Consider the following 25,881-nt stretch of genomic DNA (forward strand, 5'->3'; position numbering starts at 1 on the left):
ACAGCAGTACCCACAACAGTACCAGCCAGCAGTACCTACAGCACAGTACCAGCCAGCAGTACTAGCCAGCAGTACCCACAGCACAGTACCAGCCCGAGCCAGCAGTACCCAAGGCAGTACCTACAGCACAGTACCAGCCTGAATGAGCAATACCTACAGCAGTACCAGCCTGAGCCAGCAGTACCCACAGCAGTACCATCCAGCTGTACCCACCAGCATTACCCGCCAGCAGTTCTTTTCAAAACTTACCACCACAAAGTCGACTGCGCTCCAGACTGACCGATGCAAACCTGGAAAACCAGTTGCGAGTAGCAACATCGATACCAGCTAACATCACACACCTCACCAAAGAGAAGCAGTTGCAGCCATCACATTAGGGGCGAGTTCATTCAATTTTTGACCAAATATAACATAACTTTAAGTTGATAATTTTTTACGGCCCCCGAATGGTTTTATAAATACCCAAATGGCCCTTGGCAGAAAAAAGGTTCCCCACGGCTGCCTTAAATAATGACAACACATCTTGGATTTAAATGGCCATAGCAGCCCTTTTATTAACAACCATAAATAACACTAACTTTTAATTTAATTCCACGTAAACAAGAACTTTCCAAACCTAATGTATCGAACTGCCTGTTTATATGTCTCGGGTAGATGGATGGCTTCCCTATCGCATCAACTGTGTCCACCACCACTATACCGGCCCATAGCCACTGTTCCATTAGCTCAGTGACCATTTATTACCAGTTTTCAGGGCAGATGCAGCCCGATGACTGATAGCCCCTTGCTGACTTCACTTAGTAGGGAAGGTACACCCATACCGAGATGGGCACAACCTCACACTCCACGTAATGTTTTGACCATGCTGATCTATAAAAACCTGTGACCCCCCCCCCGCCTGCTGCTATGACAAAACAAACTCCCAAACCCACCAGCAAAAACCATGAGCTCAATCACCCTGTAGCCCCTGTAACCCACCTAAAGGAAATACAATACCTAAATCGACCCATGAAAACCATATAAAGTAAGGGGAGGGAGGGTGGACAAGTGTCTTCCACTCTGACCAGGTTCCCACTGACCCTCACTCAACCCCTCCCTGCTGCCACACCCTGCCCCCCTTTGGCCACACAATGAGGTAAGCCTTATACTCTTATTTTACAAACCCAAACTACAGCCTACCCAGCAAACTCTGTCAGGCAGGCCCTCCACTTATACTATGCATTCAGTTCCTGGCTTTTACTTTCTCAGGAGGCAGAATACACGGGGTCATGGGAATTGTTAGAAAATAAAAAATCGCATGCACATAGGTTGAAATGGATGGACTGGTATCTATATAACTATCATGTTAGTATATCTAAAAGATTGTGTAATTAGACTGTAGCAAATATGGCTAGTGTTGGGGATTGATGTAGTGATGGCAAAATCAAATCTAAAAATAAATGACTGCCTTTATTACAACTAACCACATTCATTGTTTTAATTACTAAAGGATAATTTGGAAATATTTTGTTGCAGCAAACAAAGTGCCTGTGTGGATTCCAGAAGGAAATGTTCTGTATGGCTCCTTTCACACGGCCGCTCCGTGTGAAAGGTCCGCTGCGGGACTTTTTTTTTTTTTTTTTTTTTTTCCACGGAGCGGATGACCTTTCTGTCATCCGCTCCGTGTGCCCGCATATCATCCCATCCGTTTGCGGATGATATGCGGACATAATGTATGTCTATGCCACTGCGGATGTCAGCGGATGACACCGCTGACATCCGATTTTCCTTCCTTTCCGTTTTTTACACGGAAGGAAAAATAGGGTTCTGTTCCGTTCATAAAAACGGAACAGAACTGACAGGAGGAAAATCGGGTGTCAGCGGATGGTATTCCGCTGACACCCGCAGTGCCATTCACTTACATTGATGTCCGCAAATCATCCGCAAAAAAATAGGATGATTTGCGGACACACGGAAAGCAGCTGAGCGGCCGTGTGAAAGGACCCTTGCATAGATTTGGTCTTCGCTATTTAGAGGGGTTTGTTTTTTGTATTCCTTTTTAAACTGTTCTAGTCTTGGTACCCATTATTACTATGTGTAGACATGGAATGCATTTCTTTTTAAATTTGTGAGATGCTGTTGGTAAAATTACTGTACCTTCTGATTCAGAAAGCAGCTATTTAAGTACTAAATAAGTTGTACAATCATTTGCATCCTCTTTCTGATCAGTAGCATTATACTCGGTAAGCAAGAGATTCAACTGCATTCCTTTTTATTTATTTTTTTTTCCCCATGCTCTTTTATTACGTATGTCACGTCCTCTCCCCATGTTACACACCCTATGTACACTACCTAGTAAACCCGGTTTGTCAAGTTCTGTCTGTGACACATGACCACATTAATGTTGATATGAAGGTGACACTAGTTAAATTGCTATTTATGTTTGTCATCTACTTTAGCTCTTTATTACCTGATCCTATATATACTATTCTTTTTGCTTGCAAGTATACCTCTGTGTAATTTCATTTTAGTGAATGTTCGAGACCCGTACCCATCCTCATCTGTCCTCTCCCTACTTGGTTGAAAGTACTATGTAACACATGCTTGGGGAAAGGTTTGTTCCCTTTGTTTAACAGAAAAGGGAATGATCAACACTTTCATGTACAGACATTTTGTCTGTCCGGCAGTTGTCAGTCACGTTGTTTGACTTTAATAGGCTGTTAATGATGCTCTTCAAAGAAGCTTTGTTCTATTGTTTCCACGTGATACAGATTGGTCTACACATTATGTAACCTCTCTATTTTTGGAAGGGAAAGTATAATGTCCTTTTTATAGCACACGGTATCTCTCAAAAGTGAGTACACCCCTCAGTTTTGTAAATATTTTATTATCTTTTCATGTGACAACACTGAAGAAATGAAACTTTGCTACAATGTAAAGTAGTGAGTGCACAGCTTGTATAATCGTGTAAATTTGCTGTGCCCTCAAAATAACTCAACACACATTTTCCAGCACTGCCTTAACCTTCTTGGGCATGGAGCTCACCAGCGCTTCACAGATTGCCACTGGAGTCCACTTCCACTCCTCCATGATGACATCACAGAGCTGGTGGATGTTGGAGACCTTGCGCTCCTCCACCTTCCATTTTGAGGATGACCCACAGATGCTCAATAGGGTTTAGCAAGATCGTGGTCATCTTGGAGGTTTGTCTGGGGTCATTTATCATGTTGGAATACTGCCCTGTGGCCCAGTCTCCGAAGGAGGGGATCTTGCTCTGCTTCAGTATGTCACATTACATGTTGGCATTCGTGGTTGACTCAATGAACTGCAGCTCCCCAGTGTCAGCAGTACTCATGTAGCCCTAGACAATGACACTCCCACCACCATGCTTGACTGTAGGCAAGACACACTTGTCTTTGTACTCTCACCTGGTTGCTGCCACACTCTTGACACCTTCTGAACCAAATACGTTTATCTTGGTCTCATCAGACCTCAGGACATGGTTCCAGTAATCCATGTCCTTAGTCTGCTGGTCTTCAGCAAACTGTTTGCAGGCTTTCTTGTGCATCTTTAGAAGAGGCCTCCTTCTGGGATGACAGCCATGCAGACCAATTTGAAGCAGTGTGCCAGCACTCATATGTCTATTTCCTAAAGACAACCTCTAGATATGACACTGAGCACGTGCACTTAACTTCTTTGGTCGACCATGGCGAGGCCTGTTCGGAGTGGAACATTTCCTGTTAAAACGCTGTATGGTCTTGGCCACCCTGCTGCAGCTTAGTTTCAGGGTCTTGGCAATCTTCTTATAGCCCAGGCCATCTTTATGTAGAGCAACAATTCTTTATTGCAGATCCTCAGAGTTCTTTTCCATAAGGTGCCATGTTGAACTTCCAGTGACCAATATGAGAGTGTGGGAGCAATAACACCAAATTTAAACACTCCTGCTCCCCATTCACACCCTAGACCTTTTAACACTAACGAGTCACATGACACCAGGGAGAAATGGCTTATTGAGCCCAATTTGGGCATTTTCACTTAGGGGTGTACTCACTTTTGTTGCCAGCGGTGTAGACATTAATGCCTGTGTGTTATTTTGAGGGGACAGCCAATTTATTCTGTTATACAAGCTGTGCACTCACTACTTTTACATTGTAGCAAAGTTTCATTTCTTCAATGTTGTCACATAAAAAGATATTCTAAAATATTTACAAAAATGTGAGGGTTGTAATCATTATGTGGAATACCGTGCATGTATATGCCATATGAAATATAATGGGGACTAAATTTTTAGTTTTTTCTTATATTGAATATTTTCAGTCTGTTCACTCCTGTCTCTTCCTTTACATCTCCAACCTCTATACCCCTTCTGTGACCTAAATTGCTCAAAGTTATCAATTTCTGAGAATTCTGTGAACAGATGAGTATGCCTAAAATATTGGCACCACTATAACTTGTTCAGTAGTGCTTCCTGTATTCTGCCATTGGCTAAAACCTACAACTCCGTTTTTTAGATTTTACTTTTTTACTTCAATTCCCATCTTGCTCCAATTCAAGGGAGAAAGCTTAATCTGAAGGAGCTGCTCTCTTGACTGCTAACATTTGAAATTTTGGTTTCACTCTTTGTAGTCATAGTTGTGTATCTAGTCTGTGTGATCATCAATGTGTGTATTTGTCCTGTCTTGAAATCCATCATATCTCTTCTAATCCAGTGTTTTTTTTTTTTTTTTTTTTCAAATTTATTTTGTTTATTTTTAGTCTTTTCATATTCTGTGAAACCTGAATGGTTTAGCAACATTGTTTCTTTTTGCTCCTATTAAAATTATTTATGCTTGAACTTTTCCTCCACCTTCAATAAACAGGAGATTCCTAATCTGTGCCTTTGATCATGCAGTCAGCTTAAAGTTTTCTCTTTATTTCTATATCACTCAAAAGGTGTCACTTTGCCTTAGTTATCTCACTGTTTATATAGCAATGTAGTCAAAGGCTACAGTATATGGATATCTGATGTATTATGGTAAACTTGACCTCCTGCTCTCTAGCTCCTTTGTAACCACTTTCCATGCTCGCCTCCAGGACTTCTCCTGAGCCTCTCCCATCCTCTGGAATGCTCTACCCCAATCTGTCCGACTATATCCTACTTTGTCTACTTTCAGACGATCCCTGAAAACACATCTCTTCAGAGAAACCTATCTGGCATCCACCTAACAACTGTACTTTTACTTTCTCCATCAGCCCATCCCCCCACAGTTGTTACCTCTTGTATCTCTTGACCCTCCCTCCTTAGATTGTAAGCTCTAATGAGCAGGGCCCTCTAATACAGTAGGAATCAGTGTATTGTATTTGTACTGTCTACCCTCAAGTTGTAAAGCGCTGCGTAAACTGTCCGCGCTATATAAATCCTATGTTGTTGTTGTTGTTGTTGTTATTATTATTATAATCTTCATGCAGATAAAGAGGAAAAAAACTAGTGTTCATCTTAAAAATCTTTCAAGTCATTGCTGTTTTGTAAGAGCCCCAGTACTAAAATGTACAGTACGTGTGGTCAAATATGAATAAAATCATATGCAGCATAGGTTTCCCATACATGAGCCTTGCCCCGTGGCATTTCTCTTTAAAAATTGCTGTCCAAACTTCAGGCTGTTGCAAACTGTTATGGGCTGACACCGTAACAAGAAAATGCTAAGCAGTGATGTCAGCCCTCTGTGTGTAATTTGTGTCTGGAGAGCAAGTGAACGTTCTAATGTTATGTATATGTTAGCACCTCACCCTTTCCTAATTTCCCTAATTTTTACTGCTGCTGCCAACGAGCTTCTGGATCGCAAGAGGAAATCTCCTCCAGTATTCTGTCCTTCTCTCCCCCCCTGTACATGCCTGCACTAGTACAGTTTGGCATCAGTAGTTATGGGTAATATAGTCTGGGGGCTACCCGCGCATCAGAGAATACAAACATTTGTGGCCATTTTCTATGAAGCATAGAAAGCTCCTTCTGTAAATCAGTCATGCCCCAGGCAGGAGAAATGCTTTTGAGACATTTTATGAAGATTGAGGAAAAACAGTCAAAGTTTTTTTTTTTTTTTTTTTTTTTTTACATGTATTTAACAAATAAGAGATGTACTTATAAAAAGAGGGTATGCATCTACTTATATGCATATATACATATTTTGCCATTACTACTTCTATTCATTTAAAAAAAAAAAAAAAAAAAAAAAACGATACAGCAGAACATGTTTAATTTGTACCACTTTATTTATAACGTTAACACTTAGTAATTGGAGGTTGTCTTTTTTTTTTTTTTTTTCTACAGCATCGGTTTTGAGACTAGTCAAGGTGTCTATTCTAAAATCTGGTTTGGGTAATGCCAGAGAAAAAACTTTGGACAAGGCATGTAGGTATGGAAGCCTTGAACAGCATTGGCAGTACCGGTAGCTGTGACAGTATTGAAAGCATCTCCTCCAACCACTCTACTTTTGTAAGTATATTTTGTGGATATGTGCAAAGTGACATTTGGATAGTAGTGTGTGTGTGTGTGTGTGTGTGTATATATATATATATGTATATATATGTACTTTATACTGTGTGTATATTTGTGTACATGGGTACCTATCTGGGGGCTACATAAAAATGGCAGTTGTAGATAGCTGTTGGAAGCTGAAACCATAGAGAACCCCCCCCCCCCCCCCCAACCAAATGATTTGGGCCAGCGCACAAAGCAAGGTCTATAAGGACAAGGAGGAACTTGTCTGGCCTGCAGAGAGTCCTGACCTCATCCTGATAGAACACCTTTGGGATGAATTGGCAGGATAGGAGTTGGCGCATTGCCATTTGGGATGAATTAGAGTGGAATGAGCCAGGCCTTCTCGTTCACACCAACACCTCACCTCTCAAATGCACTTCTGGAAGAGTGGACAAACATTCCCATAGGCACAACCCTAAACCTTGTAGACAGCCTTCCCAGAAGAGTTGAAGCTGTTATAGCCGCAAAGGGTGGTCCAACTCAATATTGAACCCTATGGACTAAGATTGGGATGCCATTAAAGTTCATTTGTGTAAAGGCATGCGTCCAATACTTTTGGTATTATAGTGTATCTTGTTAGTTCTACAGTTTTATTTTTTTTTTTTTTAACATTCCAGCCAAAGCTTTTATTAAATTTTGAATAAAGTAGGAAAATGATGGAAATGTCAGTTCTTTACTGCTGTTTGTGATTTTTTTTTCCCCCTCACCACTAAAAGTTTTCCCTCCCTTTCTTCCCCTAGTAACCAGGACAACATATTGTGGCACATGGGGCACTTTGACAACAAGTCAGTCAGCAGAAAAATCCTACCCTTTTTAGGTTTCAGCCTTTCCCTAAATGGGGAAAAAGTCCCTCTCTCCCCTACTAGCTGAAGGTAGTATGGCTACATGTTCTAGGTCTCTGACTTTTGGTGAAGGAACAAAACACTGTGGAAAATATAACTGCAACCTTGTCTACATAATTTTGGAGGTACATAAGCACTGACAGATCTAAGGCAAGCATTTTGTGACCAGGCAATAAAGTAAGCAAATGAATATGCATGGAACGTACCGATAACAACAGCATGGTGTAGGCAAACAAATGGTTGTAAAAATGCATAATGAACCCAAGATTTCATAAGCTGGTTTCTAAAGAAAGCAGTGTTCCTTCAATGGCAAGAAGAATATGTATAAATCCACATGTAGGCTGTGAGGACAGTAATGGCAAATGTGACATCACTGTGGCATCAAAGGCAGAAGCATTCTCATAATTAGGAGCTTTACTCAGGAACTGAAAAAGTCAGTGTGTAGAACCAAGAAGAGTTGGTAGAGCTTTGTGTTGGAGATTTGAGAAAGCAGAACATAAGGCTTGCCTACTGTTCAAATACATTTGTGCAAGTTCTCCATTCTGACAATAGTATCCTGGCTTATATTGTGAACTATGGGAGCATAAATATCCCAGGATAGGGGTTTTACAGTTAGGAAGTCAAAAGGCCTTTTTAACCACTTCCCTGCAAACTCGCGTAGCTCTACGTCAGCTGCAAGAAGTGGTTGTACCAGGGTGATGCCTGCAGCTAGAGTCATAATCCCGGTACCGTTTTTTTTTAGAGCCAGTGGTCGACTTTCATGTGGTAATGGCTGATGCAGCGCGGGAGCCGCTCGGTCTTTACCCCAGTGAGTGGGAGGGGAGGCCCCCCTCTCGCCACCTTCCGCGGCTCTGCCCTGGTCTCCCGTCCAACCGAGAGACCCGAGCAACCAGCCGGCACCTCGGCCGGCTTGTTGGAGTCCCGAACAAAGCCATATTTGGCTTTGATCGGGTCTTCAATGATGTAACCCGGAAGCGGCGTTCATGAAGTCACGTCCGGGTTACTCGGCGGCTAAAGGCGCCGAATTGAAAAAGGTGACAGTATTCAATAATGCAGTTTTTTTTTTTTGAAGTGCAGTGTAGGGGTCTGGGGTATTTTAGACCCCCGTCCCTCCATAAGGAGTACCGGTCACTGCCTATTGCTGTCACAAGGAATGTTTACATTGCTTGTGACAGCATTAAAAGTGTTCAGATTTTTTTTTTTTTTTTTTTTTTTAAAAACCTGTGCTAAAGTAAAATAGGAAAAAAAAATTAAAGTTGCCCCCCCCCCGTTGCCGCGAGCACGCATACAAAAGAAAACGTATACAGAAGTCGCGCCCGCAAAACAATAATAAAAAAAAAAAAAGCTACTCTAACCTGGTAACCATTACAATTTTTTTTTTTTTTATGGAGATTTTTTGCTGACCATAGTTTGTAGCGGGCGTGCGCAATTTTAAACCGTAACATGTTGGGTATTTACTCGGCGTAACCTCATATTTCACAATATACAAAAAATGGGCTTACTGTTTAGTTTTTTTAAATGCAGTAAAATTTATTTTTTCCCAAAAAAATGGCGTTTGAAAAACCGCTGCGCAAATACCGCGTGACAAAAAATATTGCAACAACTGCCGTTTTATTCTCCAGAGTCTTTGATAATAAAAAAAAATATATATATATATATATATATATATATATATATATATATATATATATATATATATATATATATATATATATATATATATATAATTTATATATATATAATATTTGGGGGTTTTAAGAAATTTTCTAGCAAAAAATACAGATTGTAACTTGTAAACATGTGTCCAAAATGGGCTCGGTCCAGAAGTGGTTAATGCACCAAGGACTAGAAGTTTAGGTATTCTCTTTGTAACCTGTGCAGGTAATTCAGGGAAATACTTTAAAAAAAAAAAAAAAGTTTAAAGGCAGTGCTAGATGTTTATTACAAATGCGGAATGGGCTTAAAGTGAAACTTCACTCTCTCACAAAATAGAAGTGTGTTTCAAAAAGACCTGCTTTTTAAATACTGGTAGATCTATTAGATAATTAAAAATGTGTTGCAGTTACATAACAAACTTATTAAAACCTCCCAAGGTTCCCTCACCATTTTCTGAATGCTCTGTGCCCTCTACCTGCTATATAGATAACATCAAGATGATAGCTGAATTTATCCCAAATGCATCTGAGGTTGTCCTCTTCCACAGAAGTTACTGCAGCTGTGATTCTGTTTTTGAGCTCATTCAAGTCTGCGGTTAATGGTGGAACATAAACACTTCTTTTTTTTTTTTTTTTACATATACCCAAAGGAAAAAGTCACCGGGTGTAATGTCTGGAGATCTTGGAGGCCAAGAATGTATGGTACTAAGTCTTGGAGTCCTGTGCAACCTATCCAATGTTGAGGCAATGTTGAATTTCGAAACGGATGAAGTTGGTTGTGCCAATGTGGTGGTGCTCCCTCTTTCTAAAAATTGAAATCTTTAGTCAGTCTCCGTCTTAAGTTGTGGGAAAAGCCAGTCCTTAAAGCGGAGTTCCGGGCACAAAATCGACCTCGATTTTGTGTCCATCCGCTTGCTCTTCTTCACCTGAAAAGGAATTGGATAGTTAGGGTTATTTATTTTTTTTTTTACTTACCTTGTAATTTGTAGATAGAAATACTCACCTATTTTCCACTTCCTCCCTCTGTGGCCGCGGCCCGCGCCATCACTTCCGGTTTGCAATGATTCCTGGGAGCTGAACGCCATCGCTCCCAGGAATCAATGCGACGGCACCGACCCCACTCGTCACTTCTGGTGCGACGCCGCATTCCCTGCTAAACAGCTTCTGGGCATGCCCAGAAGCTGTGGAGGAATGCAGCGCCGCACCGGAAGTGACGAGAGGGGCCGGTGAAGGCGCATTCTGGGAGGAGACGCAGAAGAGGATCGCGCTGGCTTCAGCTGCCCACAACAGAGATGGCAACGCTGGAGAAGAAATTTTAAAAGTGAGTATTTCTTCTTGCAGGTAAGTGCGAACAGGGACAGATCAGAGGCCATCCATTGTGGAATGTACTAGCCCTGACTGTCCCGGGGGTATGTTTTTTGAAAAAACTATTCTGTGCCCGGAACTCCGCTTTAAGCATTTCAGGATAGGAATGCCCTGTAACAGTGTTTCCCTCAAAAAAGGGCCATAAATCTTTGTAAATGAAGCCACACAAAACGCATTCATTTTTGGTGAATCTCGCTCATGCTGTACAAGTTTGTCTTGCTCCTTAAGTCCCCATATGCAAACATTGTGATGCAAAACTTAAATGATAAAACCTTGCTTCATCACTAAGGCCTCATGCACATTGGGCATTTTTACAGCTGCTGTTTTGGGTGTCGGACGTGTTTTTTTTTTTTTTTTTTTCTACAGCCAGTAAATTCCCCAGCATGCTATCCTGTGTGTCCATGCACACATTTTATCAGCATTTTTTGGCAGGGGCGTTTTCAGGCTGGAAAAAAACCCCAGAACTACTGTGTTTTGACACGTATTTTTTAGCTATAAAAACACTCTAACCCTAAAAGACGTGGCAAAATGCAGATACCCGATTTTCATGAGTGTTTTTGAGCTTCAAGCTTTTGTGGGAGCATAGTTTTGCTAAAAAAACACTTCTCCAAAAATGCAGCAAAACGTTGCAAAACTCGCTTTTTTTAACACGGCGTTCTACAGCTAATGCTACTGGTGTTTTTAGTGTGCATGAGGCCTAAAAATCAACAGCTGTAAGAATCCGTCGTCCTCCTCCATGTCCTCTAAGAGCATATGACCTAAATCAAAATGTTTTCTTCGTTCACTTACACAAACACAACACTTACACAACTTTCCATCAGTTGCAATCAGTATGGCCTCAAAAGCAAATGTCTTAACACGACACAAACCGACATATGAGGATTTACAAGTTTTTGGTTAGTACGACAACTTGTGTGGGCTTTGCTGAATTCGTTGCACATTGCACATTTTCCTCTGAAGTGCGTGGTCACCCTGGGATCCTGCCCTTACATAAACATCACGATTCTTCAAATTTTCTATAGCAATGATGAATGTTCTTTGCTACTGGTGCATAAATCCTGAAATGCTGTTGACACTCAAGCTGCACCATTATTTACAGACTCAATCTTGCTAATATGGAGAGCTCCTTCTGTTGCATATAGACGCCATATTGTTAATGACTGATAATACAGTTTTTTTGGGCTCTAGCAGTGGTATCTAGCAGCTTTGAAATTCTAGGCCACTCCCATTCAAGTAGTACACGTTTCATTCATTGGTTGTGCGTGGTTGCACAGATATAAGGTTTTGAAATCGGGTCACTCTTTCTGACACACTGAATGTCCAACCTTATTCATGTAAAACACATACATATCCTTTTCTAATAAAATCATTTACGGGAGCCTATATATAATCTCTCATGCTTTTACAGATTATCTCTTCCATTCATCTTGTGTTATTATTTGATGGTACATGTATTCACATACGATATGGTAATCCCACATAATGGTTGTTTATTCATCCTATTAAGGAGAAGCAAACCTATCACTGATATTTTTCATTGATAGAGCAGCATACCTTCTAACTTCGTGGGTTGAGAAAAGAGGACATATTATTATAGCACAAAGCATATAGGCAAACGACATGCCCCTGCCATGCCTCCAGTAACATGGACCATGAGGATTAATGCGCAAAATATTACTGGTTTAATTTTTTATAACTATTTTTTTATCACTTTTTATTTTGGCTTTTAAAAAAACAAATAGAATTGTAACGCCGTAAAACACTTTAAATAGTAAGTTTGTATAGGGATCCTCCCATGGGGAGATACAGCTGAGCATGAAAAAGGGACAGAGGGATTTGGTTCCAAAAGAGGGACAGTCAACCCCCCCCCCCCCCCCGCTCCCCTAATTCATGTACAGTTGGGAGGTTTGGAGCAGCATTTACTGTAAAATTGCAACATGCTTTATAAAGCTAATTCTAGATGGTATGCCGCCAGTGGGAAATTGCACCAATGCCCTACTGATTAGAATAAATCCCTGCCAACAATATACTAGCTACAAATGTACAATGCATCATAAAACTTAAAGCAATTTAATTTAGGTTAAAAAGTTTGTATAGGCAGAGAAAATAATCTTGGAGAAAGACACATTAAACTTAAAGTGCATTTGACATATATACTTCATCTTCCAGTGCTATACCATTAGGAGCTTAGCAACCCTGCACTTTGTAAATGCATACACTTGCATCAGTGTAACAACAACTGCTGTTAGTTAGATGATTTTTAATTTTGTTCTTTTAGAGTGGAGAAGGATATGATCATCTTTCTGCTGAGGAGCGAGAATGCTTGATGTTTCTTGAAGAAACTATAGAGTCCTTAGACAATGAGGAAGACAGTGGATTATCAAATGATGAAGTTGAAACAAATAATGCGGACAGCCTCCTAGCTTCAAAGCCAGTGAAGATTCCATTTTCTACTGGTAAGTATCTGAATTTTTCAACGTCTATGAAACTGAGGTTAAAATGAACAAAATTGGGTGGTTCCAGACTGCTGCAAACGTATCAGTCACTGTAAATAACTAACTATGCTTTAGAGTATTGTATGAAAGGCAATAGTCTTTTATCCAGAAATGTAGGAATGTCTACAAAGGTTCTGCTGCAAATCCATTGGTAAACCTGGCCTATCTAGTATCTTTTGTCAGCATATAAATAAGGTTGCAACATCTGTAATCTGTAGAAAATCTCAAAAATATGAGAAAACTGAAGCAAGATGTCTGCACATAATTTCATGAGAAAGTGGACAAAAAAACGTCCTAGTGGTTCACAGTCCAGGCAGGTTTGAAATCTTTTTTAAAATAATTGGTAGAGACAATGGAGTACTCTCTGTGATACTACTTTTTTTTTATTTGCACGAACATACAATTTTTCAGGACAAGCTTTCTGGGTATGTCACCTTCTTCAAGATCCAAGCAGTACTGATTGTCAAAATGTTTAGCAGAATGGTAAAAAAAACACAATCTCTAAGCCAAAGGAAAAAAAAGAAAAACAAACAAATTTACCTGGCAATGGTAATAAAACTAGCATAGTTAGTGAGAGAAGACAGAGGGAGAGCTGAAGGTGGGGGGGATAGTCACAGAGGGGGTCGTAAAATTGTGGGATAATGAGTAAGGAAACCCATATCTAAATTTAAGCCGTTAGTTTTTGTGTCAAAAAGAAGTATCATTCTTAATTCAAAAGTTTTCCTTTCCTGGATAGTTCTGAAATTCCCCTTTTTAAGAACTAAAACATTGAGGTCTTCTATCTTCTTTATGTTACTTGATGGTATGTCTGTGCAAATTCATCCTCGCTTGCAACTTCTGTCCTGTTTCGTCTACATAATATCCTTTGCTACATCTTTTGCATTGGATGAGGTACACAACATTACTGGAGGTGCAGTTGTATGATCCTGTTACATTGAAGGTCCCATTTGTGTGTGTGACACTTTTAGGCCGACAACATCTATAACTCCTGCTATCAGTGACTTGGAATCAGATTCAAAATCCCAAGGTATCCTCTGTGTAAATGCTGACATGACTGAAAATGCGGATATAACAGGAACTTGGAATCATTAATTTGTCAAATCATAAACTTTCTGAACCAGAAATAACAGTCCTCTCCAAAGGCCTCACGTTTGCCCAACCACCAAATTGGATAATTTACAGGTATTGTCAGATATAGAGGAATTCTTCAGGAGACTAAGGCTCAAATAATTTTTTCACAGTAATGAAAGTTATCCTAGGACAACAGAATGTGACAAAAAGAAAAAAGAGCAACTTCACACCTCCACAAGGACGCCAAACTGGACACCTATATTGAACGCTTCAGACTGCGAGTTACATCCCTGATATCCACCCAGCAAAAGAAAATGTTATACAACCTTTCACCACTGGAGCGAAGAGCTATACATGCTTTGCGCAATAATCAGGCCATGATACAAACCATTCTCAGGCCTTGTAGAAAATATTTTAAAACCATTAGTCATGAATACTGCGAGTTTCCTTCAAGACACAACTGACTTTCTTAACAAGCTTAACAATATACAACAATTACCACCAAATACACTTCTAGTCACTATGGATGTAGAATCGCTGTATAGTAACATCCCTCAGAAGGATGGATTGGCTGCATGTCACAGATTCTTATCCTCACCAAACCACAAAGACAGTGCTGAGGATGTTACACAGCTCATCAAATTCATTCTTACACACCACTACTTCACTTTCAATAACGACATCTATCTCCAGTGTATGGGTACTGCTATGGGAAGTAAAATGGCACCCCAGTATGCAAACTTATTTATGGCTGATCTGGAGGACAAATTCCTGAACAGCATACAACATAAGCCATACAGATATTATTGCTATATTGATGATATTTTCATCATATGGACAGAAGGTGAGGAAAATCTCTCAATTTTTTTTCCTTGATCAACACCTTTCACCCATCTATCAAACTTTAAAATGGATTATTCTAACAGGCATGTCAACTTCCTAGACACCATAGTATACATCAGGGATGACAAGCTTCATACTTCGATATACAGGAAACCGACTGACCGATGCAGCTATCTCCAAAGTTCCAGTTTTCACCCCCAACACACTAAACGGGCCATCCTACACAGCCAGGCCATCAGATACCACCGAATATGTTCAGACCCAGAAGACAGAGATAAACATCTCAGAACACTAGCAAACTCCTTCCATAAGAAAGGTTACAAAAACAAAACCATCAACACCAGCATAAACACAGCCTTGAAAACCCAAAGAGAAAATCTTCTTCTCCAATACAAAGAGAAAAAAACAAATACCGTGTACCTCTAGTCACCACATACAATCCAGCACTAGAAGGGATAAGAAAGATAATCAAAGATTTACAACCCATCATAACCGAAGATGAAACTCTGAAAGGAATATTCCAACAACCTCCAATACTGGCTTTCAGACAACCACCCAACCTCAGACATAAACTAATCAGCAGAAAACTTCATTCTGATTATGAAGCCATAAAAACGCTGCAAACTGTGCAACCAGATCAATCTGTCTAAAAGTATCATGCACACAAATGGGACCTTCAATGTAACAGGATCATACAACTGCACCTCCAGTAATGTTGTGTACCTCATCCAATGCAAAAGATGTAGCTAAGGGATCTTATGTAGGGGAAACAGGACAGAAGTTGCAAGCGAGGATGAATTTGCACAGACATACCATCAAGGAACATAAAGAAAGTTTCTGCACACCTGTGGAACATCATTTTTCACAACCGGACCACACTATGGAAGACCTCAATGTTTTAGTTCTTAAAGGGAATTTCAGAACTATCCAGAAAAGGAAAACTTTTTAATTAAGAATGATACTTCTTTTTGAGACAAAAAATAGTAGCTATGGGTTTCCTTACTCATTATCCCACAGTTTTACGACCCCCTCTGTGACTATCCCCCCCACCTTCGCCCCCGGTCTTCAGCTGTGCCTCTGTCTTCTCTCACTAACTATGCTAGTTTTATTACCATTGCCAGTTAAATTTATTTGTTTGGTTTTCTTTTTTTCCTTTTGGCTTAGAGATTTCTTTTTTTTATTTTTTTTTTTTTTTTTACCATTCTGCTAAACATTTTGTGAATCAGTACTGCTTGGATCTTGAAGAAGGGGACATACCCCGAAAGCTTGTCCTGAAAAATTGTATGTTAGTGCAAATAAAAAAGTATCACGGACAGTACTCAATTTTCTGCCGCAAGTGAACTAATATGGCTACAATGACCTCAAGCAAAATAATTGGTACAAATCCTGCTCCAAGATACATTTATGTACGTACATTTTATTTTTTTAGTCTAAATCCCATATTTTGCTCAAAAAGTGTTACACATGAGTAGAAAATGGGGCAATCTCCTCTCATTGCTCAGGTTTTTCAGCTAGCCCTTATGTGTCTGGATCGGTGGTGCAGTGTTACCTTTTTTCAGGTGCAGTACTTCCTGAAAAAACAGCCAATTAATCCAACTCCGATATTGTCCCCATAGTTGAATTTAAAATCTTCTCTCTTTTGCGTGAATAGTCCAGGTGATTTCTCATTGCCAGATGGGACTGGTATTGGGTGGACTGTTTGCATTAATTTTCCCTATTTTGTTCAAATTTGCTAATCCTTTTCTGTTCAGCTTTTGGTGGTGTGTTTTTAAATAGTTCATTCTTTGCATTCTGACAATTTAACTCCTCCTGTGGACATGAGATCATCAAAGTTGAGGTGTGACAGGGCAGAGCTTGTCGGATGATCAGATAAAGATGGGTAAGCCATTTTATTAAGGGTCATAAAGGGTAATCAAAACCTTCAACCACCAATAGTGTGAGGCAGTCTTTACTTTTTAGCTACATACCATAGACCTACTTCTAGCCACTGTATTCTGTAAATTGTGCTGTACATTACAAAAATCCTACTGCTGGATCTTATATTTTATGTGTGGAGGTAAGGCGGCAGATAACACTCAGTCCAGATGCAGTAATACAACTGTATTGTAAATGCAGTTCAAACAAGTACAACTATCCAGTGGGAACTCAAACCAACTGGGCACAGATGTGGCAGCAGGTCTCTGATGCACTGACAGCATCTTTCTTTAAGGATGTAATGTGGCCTTTCTGGTCATTGTCCAAACAGGGTGGTTTCCAGGAACAAGAGTGTGTCCCTGCACCTTCTCCGCTCATCTGAAACCTCTCCCTACCTCTAATACTGTATCTGATAGATGGGTGACCTGCCCCATACACTACCCACATGCAAAGTGCATGTCAACAATAAAAGAAGAAAAGACAAGTGCAGTGGTAAAAAAAAAACACAGGATTTATTGCGCTTGCATTTTAGAAGCTCACAGGATTACTGTGCAAATACAGCTCATCCATCCTCCGCTATCTGGGTGTCTGAGCAGCATGACTCCTGCTGGGATGGAAGTGGGGGGGGGGGGGGGGGGGGAACGCCATACGTGAGCTCCTGGAAAAATGTCCTCTCCAAGAATCCGGCGTCTTTTGGGTTCAGGATAGGAGGTGGACATGACCTCACCAGTGATGCAGCTTGGGCATGGCTATGCGTTTGCGGAGCATGCATGTGCCTTCCTCAGGCCTAATTCCAATCTATTTTAGAAAAGGTATTAAGTGATCTGCAGTCGGTGGACTATAGAATCCAGCCAATCGGGTGCTACATTACAAAATGCTGAAAACCAGGATATTTATGAGCAGTCTGGAATCCTTGGAACGCATGGTGGGTACGGCGTTCATGGAAGAAAAGCGTTATTCACATGCTGTTTTATTACTACTGTCTTGGAAGTATGTTTTTATTGCACAATTAAATTGCAACCCTACGGTACTTTACTATTGGCTCCTTCTCTTTGTTCTACACTTGGGGATTATTTGGAACATCTAAGAGGCTGCTGGGGTGTCCTTGATCCGTTCCTTGTGACCCATTAGTCTTCTTTTCAACCAAGCTTGTCGTATCCCCAGCACTTCAATCTGGGAGTCAATTGATTCCGGTAAGGGGGACACAAAAGGGGGTGTGTGTTACATCATGGAATGAATTTACTGTATGTGGAGCACTTCAGCACTTTTAAGAAGATTGGAGCACTAGAGCACTTTATATTGATTACATCAGTTTTTGGACTTTTTTTTTTTATATTTCATATATTTGATGCTAGCGCTGTGTTGTTGTTGTTTTTTTTTTTTTTTTATTCTTTCAGGTTTACGAGTGATTAACACTTGGTGCACAGCTGCGGCTTATAATTTCACTTTAAATTCACGATAGTGTGAGTATTTATTTTATTAGTGTTTCTTTCACATAGTCCACCCTGTCCTGGAAAACGGTGCCACCCCCTTTATCCGCTGACTTAATTATAATTTCATATTTTTTAGATGGATCATCAAAGGTTCGTAATTCTAAAGGTTTAAGTTTGGATGGTCTATTTTTAATAGAAGTGGTCTTATGACTAGACGTGTGCGGTTAGTTTAGTTCAGAATAAATATTCGGACACATTTTTTGGTATTCGGAGATTCGAATATATCTGAATACCCGAATTGCAGTATAAACAAAGTTTATCGAATGCTCTGAATAACTAAACAAAATTTTAATTGAAATTCAAGTAAATTTTACATCAAATTTTAGTCGAATTTGAACTGTAAACCTATTTCTGAAATCAAATGTTTTTTTATTAGAGTAGCATTTTGAAATAATGCTGTTTTTGTTAAGCCAAAGATGAGTCCTTGTAATCATTTGATGAAGATTTTTCTTTTATTTGTTCACTTTGCCACATTCGAATAGAAAAATCTGAAGTTTTTTCGATTTGACCGATTTCAAAATTTATTGTTTCAAATTGAAAAAAATGGGTAACTTTGAAAAAAATTTGAAAGACCTAAAACTAATTCCGAATACGAATACGAATTGAATGAATCAACTGAATTTACAGAAACTAACTAGATTAACGAATATAAACGAAACAAACCTTTTCGTCATGCACATGTCTACGTTTGACATATACCCAAAAATCTGATAAAAGGTCTGTAAATATGGGCCTTTTGATCTAGTTGGATTGAATATGGATTTTGGTCTAAATTTAAGTATGTGTAGTTGGAAAAGAAGTGGAAGGTTGAATAAACCAGGACATATCTACATCTCCTCGTCCAGCTAGAAGATCCTCCAAAAGTACCAAATAAACTGGATCAGGTTCATCATCTGGAATATTGGCATCTAATGGTGATGGTGACACTCTGGGTGAGCTGACGTCTGGATCCCCTTGACCCCTCTGGTGTGGTCCCTTCTCTCTTAGGCAGACGCCTGGGCAGCTGCCTGAGTACTCACGATACTGTTTTTCCAGAATTATTCTGCCCAGCAGCTCCACTTGATCAGCACACACTGGATCATTTTGCAACACAGCTCAACCCCTAGTCCAGGCAGACTGCCTGGAACACCTTCCTCAGCAACAGGAGGAGAGACAGCCGTCACCCTCTTCCTGGGACCTTGCTTCCTGCCCGAAGATTCTCTCCCATGCCCCTCTGGATTTATTCCCAATCCCAGGATGCAATGCAATGCCCACCCATTGGGACAGTCCTAAACCCTGGTGTGCTATTGGCTAGGTTTTCTACACTGTCCAACAAGGTCCCTCATTGGATACAGTGGGGAGATTCCCTAGACTCAACAGGTCACACCTGGAAGCATGTGATAGGCTAACTAACAGATCAGACCCTCCTGATAAGCAGAACAGGGTCGCATATATGCTTTGCCTAGCACCTACCTAGGAGGGTGCTACATCGATATATACTGTTAGTTTAGCAGTATTAAAATTACCTTCATACCTTCTTCTCAGGGGATTCCTATGGTAATTATAGAGTTAATCCATTTATTGTAAGTATTATGCCATTTTATTCCTAATACTATTTTAAACATTTATGTACAATATATGCTCTTAGTTGATTCTGTCAGACTGCTCAATAATATCCTGGTTTTCAGTATTTTGTAATGTAGCACCCGATTGGCTGGATTCTATAGTCCGCTAACTGCCGGTGTCCTTAAATGCCTTTTCTAAAATGGATGCCAGGTCTGAGGAAGGAGCACGCATGCTCTGCAAACGTATAGCCACGCCTAAGCTGCATCACTGGTGACGTCTCGTCTGCCTCTTGTCCTGAACCTGAAGACGCGGGATTCTTGCAGGGGACACCTTTCCAGGAGTTCACATTCTATCCCAGTGGGAGTTGTGCTGCTCAGACGCCCGGATAGCGGAAGATTGATGAGCTGTATTTACAGTTATCCAGTTAATGCTTAAAGTAAGCACAATAAATCCTGTGTTTTTTTTTTTTTTTTTTTTTTTTTTCAGCATGGAGTTCTACTCTTTAGAACAAGCTGCCTGAAGTGTGATTATCCCATAGACTTTGGACTTTTTGTAAAGGACTTTATAGACTGTCTGCTTGGAATTTACATATTCTCCTGGGTACTGCTGATATCTCTGCGCTACAAACCCTCATTATATTGAAGTGCATGTCAAGCCTGGGAGCCATGGTCTTAAATAGATTCTGCCTGACCCAAGGTGTCTGCCAGAGTCATATGGAGCAGCAGCATTCAAACGGATAGCTTCCCTAGTGACCCAGGAAACCATAGAGGAACCATGTTCCTCTTGACTCTCTCCCTCTGCAATGCTGCTGTGGTTTAAGTGCCACCTGCAGTTTAGAAAGTAGACTGCACCTGCTTACATGTATGTTACATACTCTGGACCAGTGTTTCTCAACTCCTGTCCTCAGGGCACACTTACAGGTCAGGTTTGCAAGAAAACTGAAATGCATCACAGGTGATATCATTTGCTGCTCAGTGATTGCAGTATTCTAGTCTGCATCTCCCCAAGGTAATAATTAAAATCTGGCCTGTTAGTGTGCCCTGAGGACGGGAGTTAAGAAACACTGCTCTGGACTGCAGTATATTGCAGTCTTCTGTTCATTATCTCATCTGTTGCTGGTTATGTATCCCCCAACTATTTTAAGTTATCTTTTTAGTAGATTCAGACAAACTGTTCACCCTGTTTTGATAGTTTGTCTTGTCATTTCATACGACTGAAGTTAACTCTTGCTTATGGCTCAGTAATTCAGACATATTTTTGTGGATACTGTAGCATATGTATACAAGGCTCTGGCTCTATTTAGCCATGCTCTTTTACGCCATCGTTTTTTCTCTTTCTAGTGTGCCCACGGTCCTTTAGAATTCTAGCCATACCCTGATGCTAGCAGATCAAAAGGATATTTGTACCAGCACAGTTGAATTCTGTGTGTGACACTTCTGTTATTTGTACTAACATATTTAGGAGATCCACTTTCTTCTGATCCAAGTAGCAGTGCTTCACAAACATCCCTGCAAAATGCCAAGACAGATTCTATAATTATGTCACCGGCCATAGAGTGAAAAACAGGGCAATAAAAGTGAGTCAGATAAGGTGTACAGAGTAGGTTATAGAATGAAAGAGGAGTCAGAGGTGAAAATGGTCCTAAAAATACACGATATTGATTTAGAAAGCGAAAATGTACATTGAGACCATTATGCTTTTGTATCAAAGAGCAATACATTCTTCATTCAAAAGTTTTCCTTTTCTGAATGGTACGGAAATTTCCTTTTAAAAACTCCACGTTTGTTGAGAGAGGAAAAGTAATCGCAACGCACGCCTTTGTAATGTAAAGTTTCAGGTATCTCCTTCACTATGAATATTATTTTTTGGTCATATACTGTAGTCTGAAAGACCTGTCCTCTTTAAAGAGATACAGACATGGAAGTCTTTTTCTTACTGATTTTGCTGTCAGTCTGAGAAAATTTGTGGGGAACAAACCTTTTCTTCGGAGGGTAATAGTCTGCAAAAAAAAGTTTGCCAAAGTCCTTGCATGTAACTGAATATCAGTGGGTACTGTGCGTCTGACTGTGACCTGCGTCTGACTGTGACCTGCGTCTGACTGTGACCTGCGTCTGACTGTGACCTGCGTCTGACTGTGACCTGCGTCTGACTGTGAGTGTCAGTGACTGTAGCGGAGTACCAGAGGGTGAGAAAGTAGAGTTAGGAAGCTAGGAAACAGCCACACAGGACAGACTTAAACTACTGAATCCCCATTAGATTAGATTAGTAGGTACAATGCCCGGCGGGTGTGGAGATGTGATTCGGTGTACCTCTTGTGGTCTGTATACGTTCCTCGATCATGAGATGGCGAATACAAATGCACAAAATGTAAGTACGTTGCTTCGCTGGAAGCTGAGGTCCTGAATCTAGGCAACACTGAGACGAATGTCCATAGGAAGGAGAGCTGGGATCGTACCCGACAGGGACAGGCCGGGGCCTGCACAGAGGAGGGCAGAGTAACGGAGGTGTAGGTATCAGAGCAGAGTAGATGGGTGACAGGAAGGGTAGAAGGGAAAAGGGCAAGGAGGCCGATCCTGGGCTGGAGCAACCCAAAAAATATGCCCCGTTGTGGGATGTTGGGAAAACCAGTCAGGGACCAGCATGGTTGGAGCAGAGCGATGCCCCTAGCTGCCAGGGGAAGAACTCCTCCAGTGAGGCCGGTAGAAAGGGAAAGGAAAGACAGGTGCTGGTAGTAGAGGACTCAATCATTAGGACAGACAGTGCAATCTGTCACAAAGACTGAGTGCCGAACAGTCTTGTTTACCGGGCGTTCGGGTTCGGCACATCACAGTTCGGGTGGACAGATTATTGGGTGGGGCTGGGGAAGACCCAGCGGTCATGGTACACGTGGGTACCAATGACATAGGCAGAGGAAGATGGGAGAGTTCTAAACTATTTCAGGGACTTAGGCGCTAAGTTGAGGAGTAGGACCTCCAAGATAGTATTTTCAGAAATACTACCTGTACCTCGAGCCATACCAGAGAGGCAGCGGGAGATTAGTTAACAAGTGGCTGAGGAGCTGGTGTAGTAAGGAGGGTTTTGGGTTCCTGGAGAACTGGGCCGACTTCTCAGTAGGCCACCGGCTCTTTGGTAGGGACGTATTGCACCTAAATGGGGAGGGTGCAGGCATACTGGGTGAGAGGATGGCCATAAAGTTAGAGGGGCTTTTAAACTACGTGATGGGGGGTAGGGTACAGATGTAGAATTAGCCAGCGGGGAGCAAGATTCAGAGGGTACAATTGGGGACATTAGCGGTAGGGTGTTCAGAGCTCCAAAAACCCAAGGTGGGTTTGGGGAAAAATCACAAGAGCAGCCTGAAAACAACATCAAACGAGGATATATGCAACCGGTCAAAATTACGAGGTTTGTATACCAATGCCAGAAGCCTGGCCAACAAGATGGAAGAGCTGGAGCTACTGATGTTTGAGGAGGGCTTAGATTTTGTGGGGATAACAGACTTGATTCGACAGCTCCCATGATTGGATGGCAACCATTCAGGGGTATTCCCTTGATCGCAGGGATAGAGAAGGTAAAAAAGGGGGAGGGGTATGTCTGTATATTAAGAACCGTGTACAGGTAAATATGAGGGATGTTATTAATAATGGAGATATGGACGAGGCAGAATCCCTATGGGTAGAACTTAAAAGGGAAGGCACTATAGGGAAGGTAATAGTGGGTGTATGCTATAGGCCCCCCAACCAGAGGGAGGAGGGGGAGGCGGACTTCCTTTTACAGATAGGATTGGCAGCAAGGATAGGAAATGTCATTATAATGGGGGACTTTAATTATCCAGATATAGACTGGGCAGAAGGAACCGCGCATTCAGCCAAGGCTTGGCAGTTCCTAAATGGTGAACGCACCGACAAGAAACAATGTGGTACTTGACCTACTGATTACCAACAATACAGACCTGATCACATATTAGAAATATGGGGCAAATTAGGAAACAGTGACCATAGGTCAATTAGTTTCAGTATTAATCATAGTAATAGGAAACACAAGGGTATTATAAGGACACTGAATTTCAAAAGAGCCAATTTCCTAAAACTGTGCTCTCTGCTATAAAATATCAAAATGGATAGAAACCTGGAAACAAGGAACATGGAGGAAAAATTGGAGTGCTTCAAGAGCATACTAAACAAAGGGATTGGCCAGTGCATTCCAAAAGGAAATAAATTAAATAGAGCGAAACTAAACCCTGGGTAAACTCCCAACAAAAAAATGCATATTAATACTAAAGAAAAGGCCTTAAAAAAAAATGCAAGACTGAGGGGTCATTGGCAGCATTCAAGCATTACAAAGAGTGTAATAAGAAATGTAAAGACTAAATCAAGGAGGCTAAAATAGAACATGAGAGACAAATAGTGGAAGAAAGTAAAAAGAACCCCAAGAAATTCTTTAAGTATATAAACAGTAAAAGCGAGGCCAGAACACATTGGCCCCATAAAAGATGACAAAGGAAATATGGCCACAGAGAAAAGGCGGAAGTGTTAAATAGTTTCTTCTCTTCAGGCTTCACAAAAGAATTGGGGGGCTACACTAACCCAGCTTGTAAGGCTAAACTAAATAATACATCTCAGGAAGTACCGCCATGGCTAACAGAAGATGGACTTAGGTTAAGAGAAACTTAACCTAAATAAATCACCGGGACCGGATGGCTTGCACCCGAGGGTTTTTAGAGAGCTCAGCCAGGTGATTTCCAGACCATTATTCTTGATCTTTAAGGATAGTCTACAGATGGGTATGGTGCCAGCTGATTGTAAAAAAGCCAATGTGGTACCAATATTTAAAATGGGGCCGAGATAGATATATCCTGGGTAACTATAGGCCGGTCAGCCTAACATCAGTAGTCTGCAAGATTTTGGAGGGGATGCTAAGGGACCACATACAAGACTTTAATAATGAAAACGGTATCATTAGTAGTAATCAGCATGGATTCATGAAAAATCGTTCTTGCCAAATCAATCTATTAACCTTCTACGATGAAGTGAGCTGCCACCTAGATAAAGGTAAGCCTGTGGATGTGGTTGATCTGGACTTTGCAAAGGCCTTTTACACCGTTCCCCACAAATGCTTACTGTACAAACTAAGGAAGGTAGGTATGGACCATAGGGTGAGTACCTGGATAGAGAACGGGCTCCAGGGGAGAGTACAGAGGGTGGTGATTAATGGGGAGTACTCGGATTGGACGGGTGTGGAAAGTGGGGTCCCCCAAGGTTCTGTCCTGGGGCTAATCCTGTTTAATTTATTCATAAATGATCTAGAGGAGGGGATATCGAGTACAATCTCAGTATTTGCGGAGGATACTAAACTAAGCATGCCAATATCTTCTATGCAGGATGTGGAAACCATACAAGCGGATCTGAACAAAATAATGGGGTGGGCAACTACATGGCAGATGAGGTTTAATGTTGAAAAATGTAAAGTAATGCACTTGGGTGTCAGAAATACGAAAGCAAGCCACTCACTGGGGGGGAACCTCTGGGTGAGTCTAGGATGGAAAAGGACCTGGGGGCACTGGTAGACAACAGGCTTGGCAGTGGCATGCAATGCCAAGCCACTGCAAGCAAAGCCAACAGAATACTGGCATGTATAAAAAAGGGATTCACTCCAGAAATCAAGAGATTATTCTCCCACTCTACAAGACTCTGGTCCGGCCACATCTGGAGTATGCTGTCCGGTTCTGGGCACCGGTACTCAGGAAGGATGTGCTGGAACTAGAGGGAGTCCAGAGAAGGGCAACAAAAGTAATTGGGGGAATGGAGGGCATCGGCTATGAGGAAAGATTACAAGCACTGAACTTATTCTCTCTGGAGAAGAGACGATTGAGGGGGAATATGAGATCAATGTACAAATACTGTAATGGCGACCCTAGCATAAGGAACAAAATTTTTAAGAGAAAGGGAATACAATAAGACACGTGGCCACTCACTAAAACTAGAGGAAAAACGGTTTAACCTTAAAATACGTAAGGGGTTCTTCACTGTCAGAGCAGTAAAGATGTGGAGTTCGCTTCCACAAGCAGTCGTATCAGCAGGGAGCATCGATCGTTTCAAAAAACTATTAGATGGGCACCTTAAAGACCACAACATACAGGGGTATACAATGTACAGTTATATATATATA

At 41.0% G+C, this 25,881-nt stretch overlaps 1 protein-coding gene across 1 annotated transcript in view; it reads left to right on the top strand.

The window, feature by feature from the left end:
• LOC309547085 (specifically androgen-regulated gene protein) overlaps window positions 1-25,881 on the top strand; it is a 158,367-nt gene that overhangs the window by 109,184 nt on the left and 23,302 nt on the right. Inside the window, exons 2-3 of the mRNA XM_082246873.1 lie at window positions 6,284-6,448; window positions 12,634-12,811. Coding sequence (XP_082102999.1) covers window positions 6,335-6,448; window positions 12,634-12,811 — 292 coding nt within the window. The 5' untranslated portion in view covers window positions 6,284-6,334. The remainder of the gene's footprint in view (window positions 1-6,283; window positions 6,449-12,633; window positions 12,812-25,881) is intronic.

The sequence above is a fragment of the Pelophylax lessonae genome, assembly GCF_965119305.1.
Source record: "Pelophylax lessonae genome assembly, chromosome: 2".
Classification (NCBI taxonomy): Eukaryota; Metazoa; Chordata; class Amphibia; order Anura; family Ranidae; genus Pelophylax; species Pelophylax lessonae.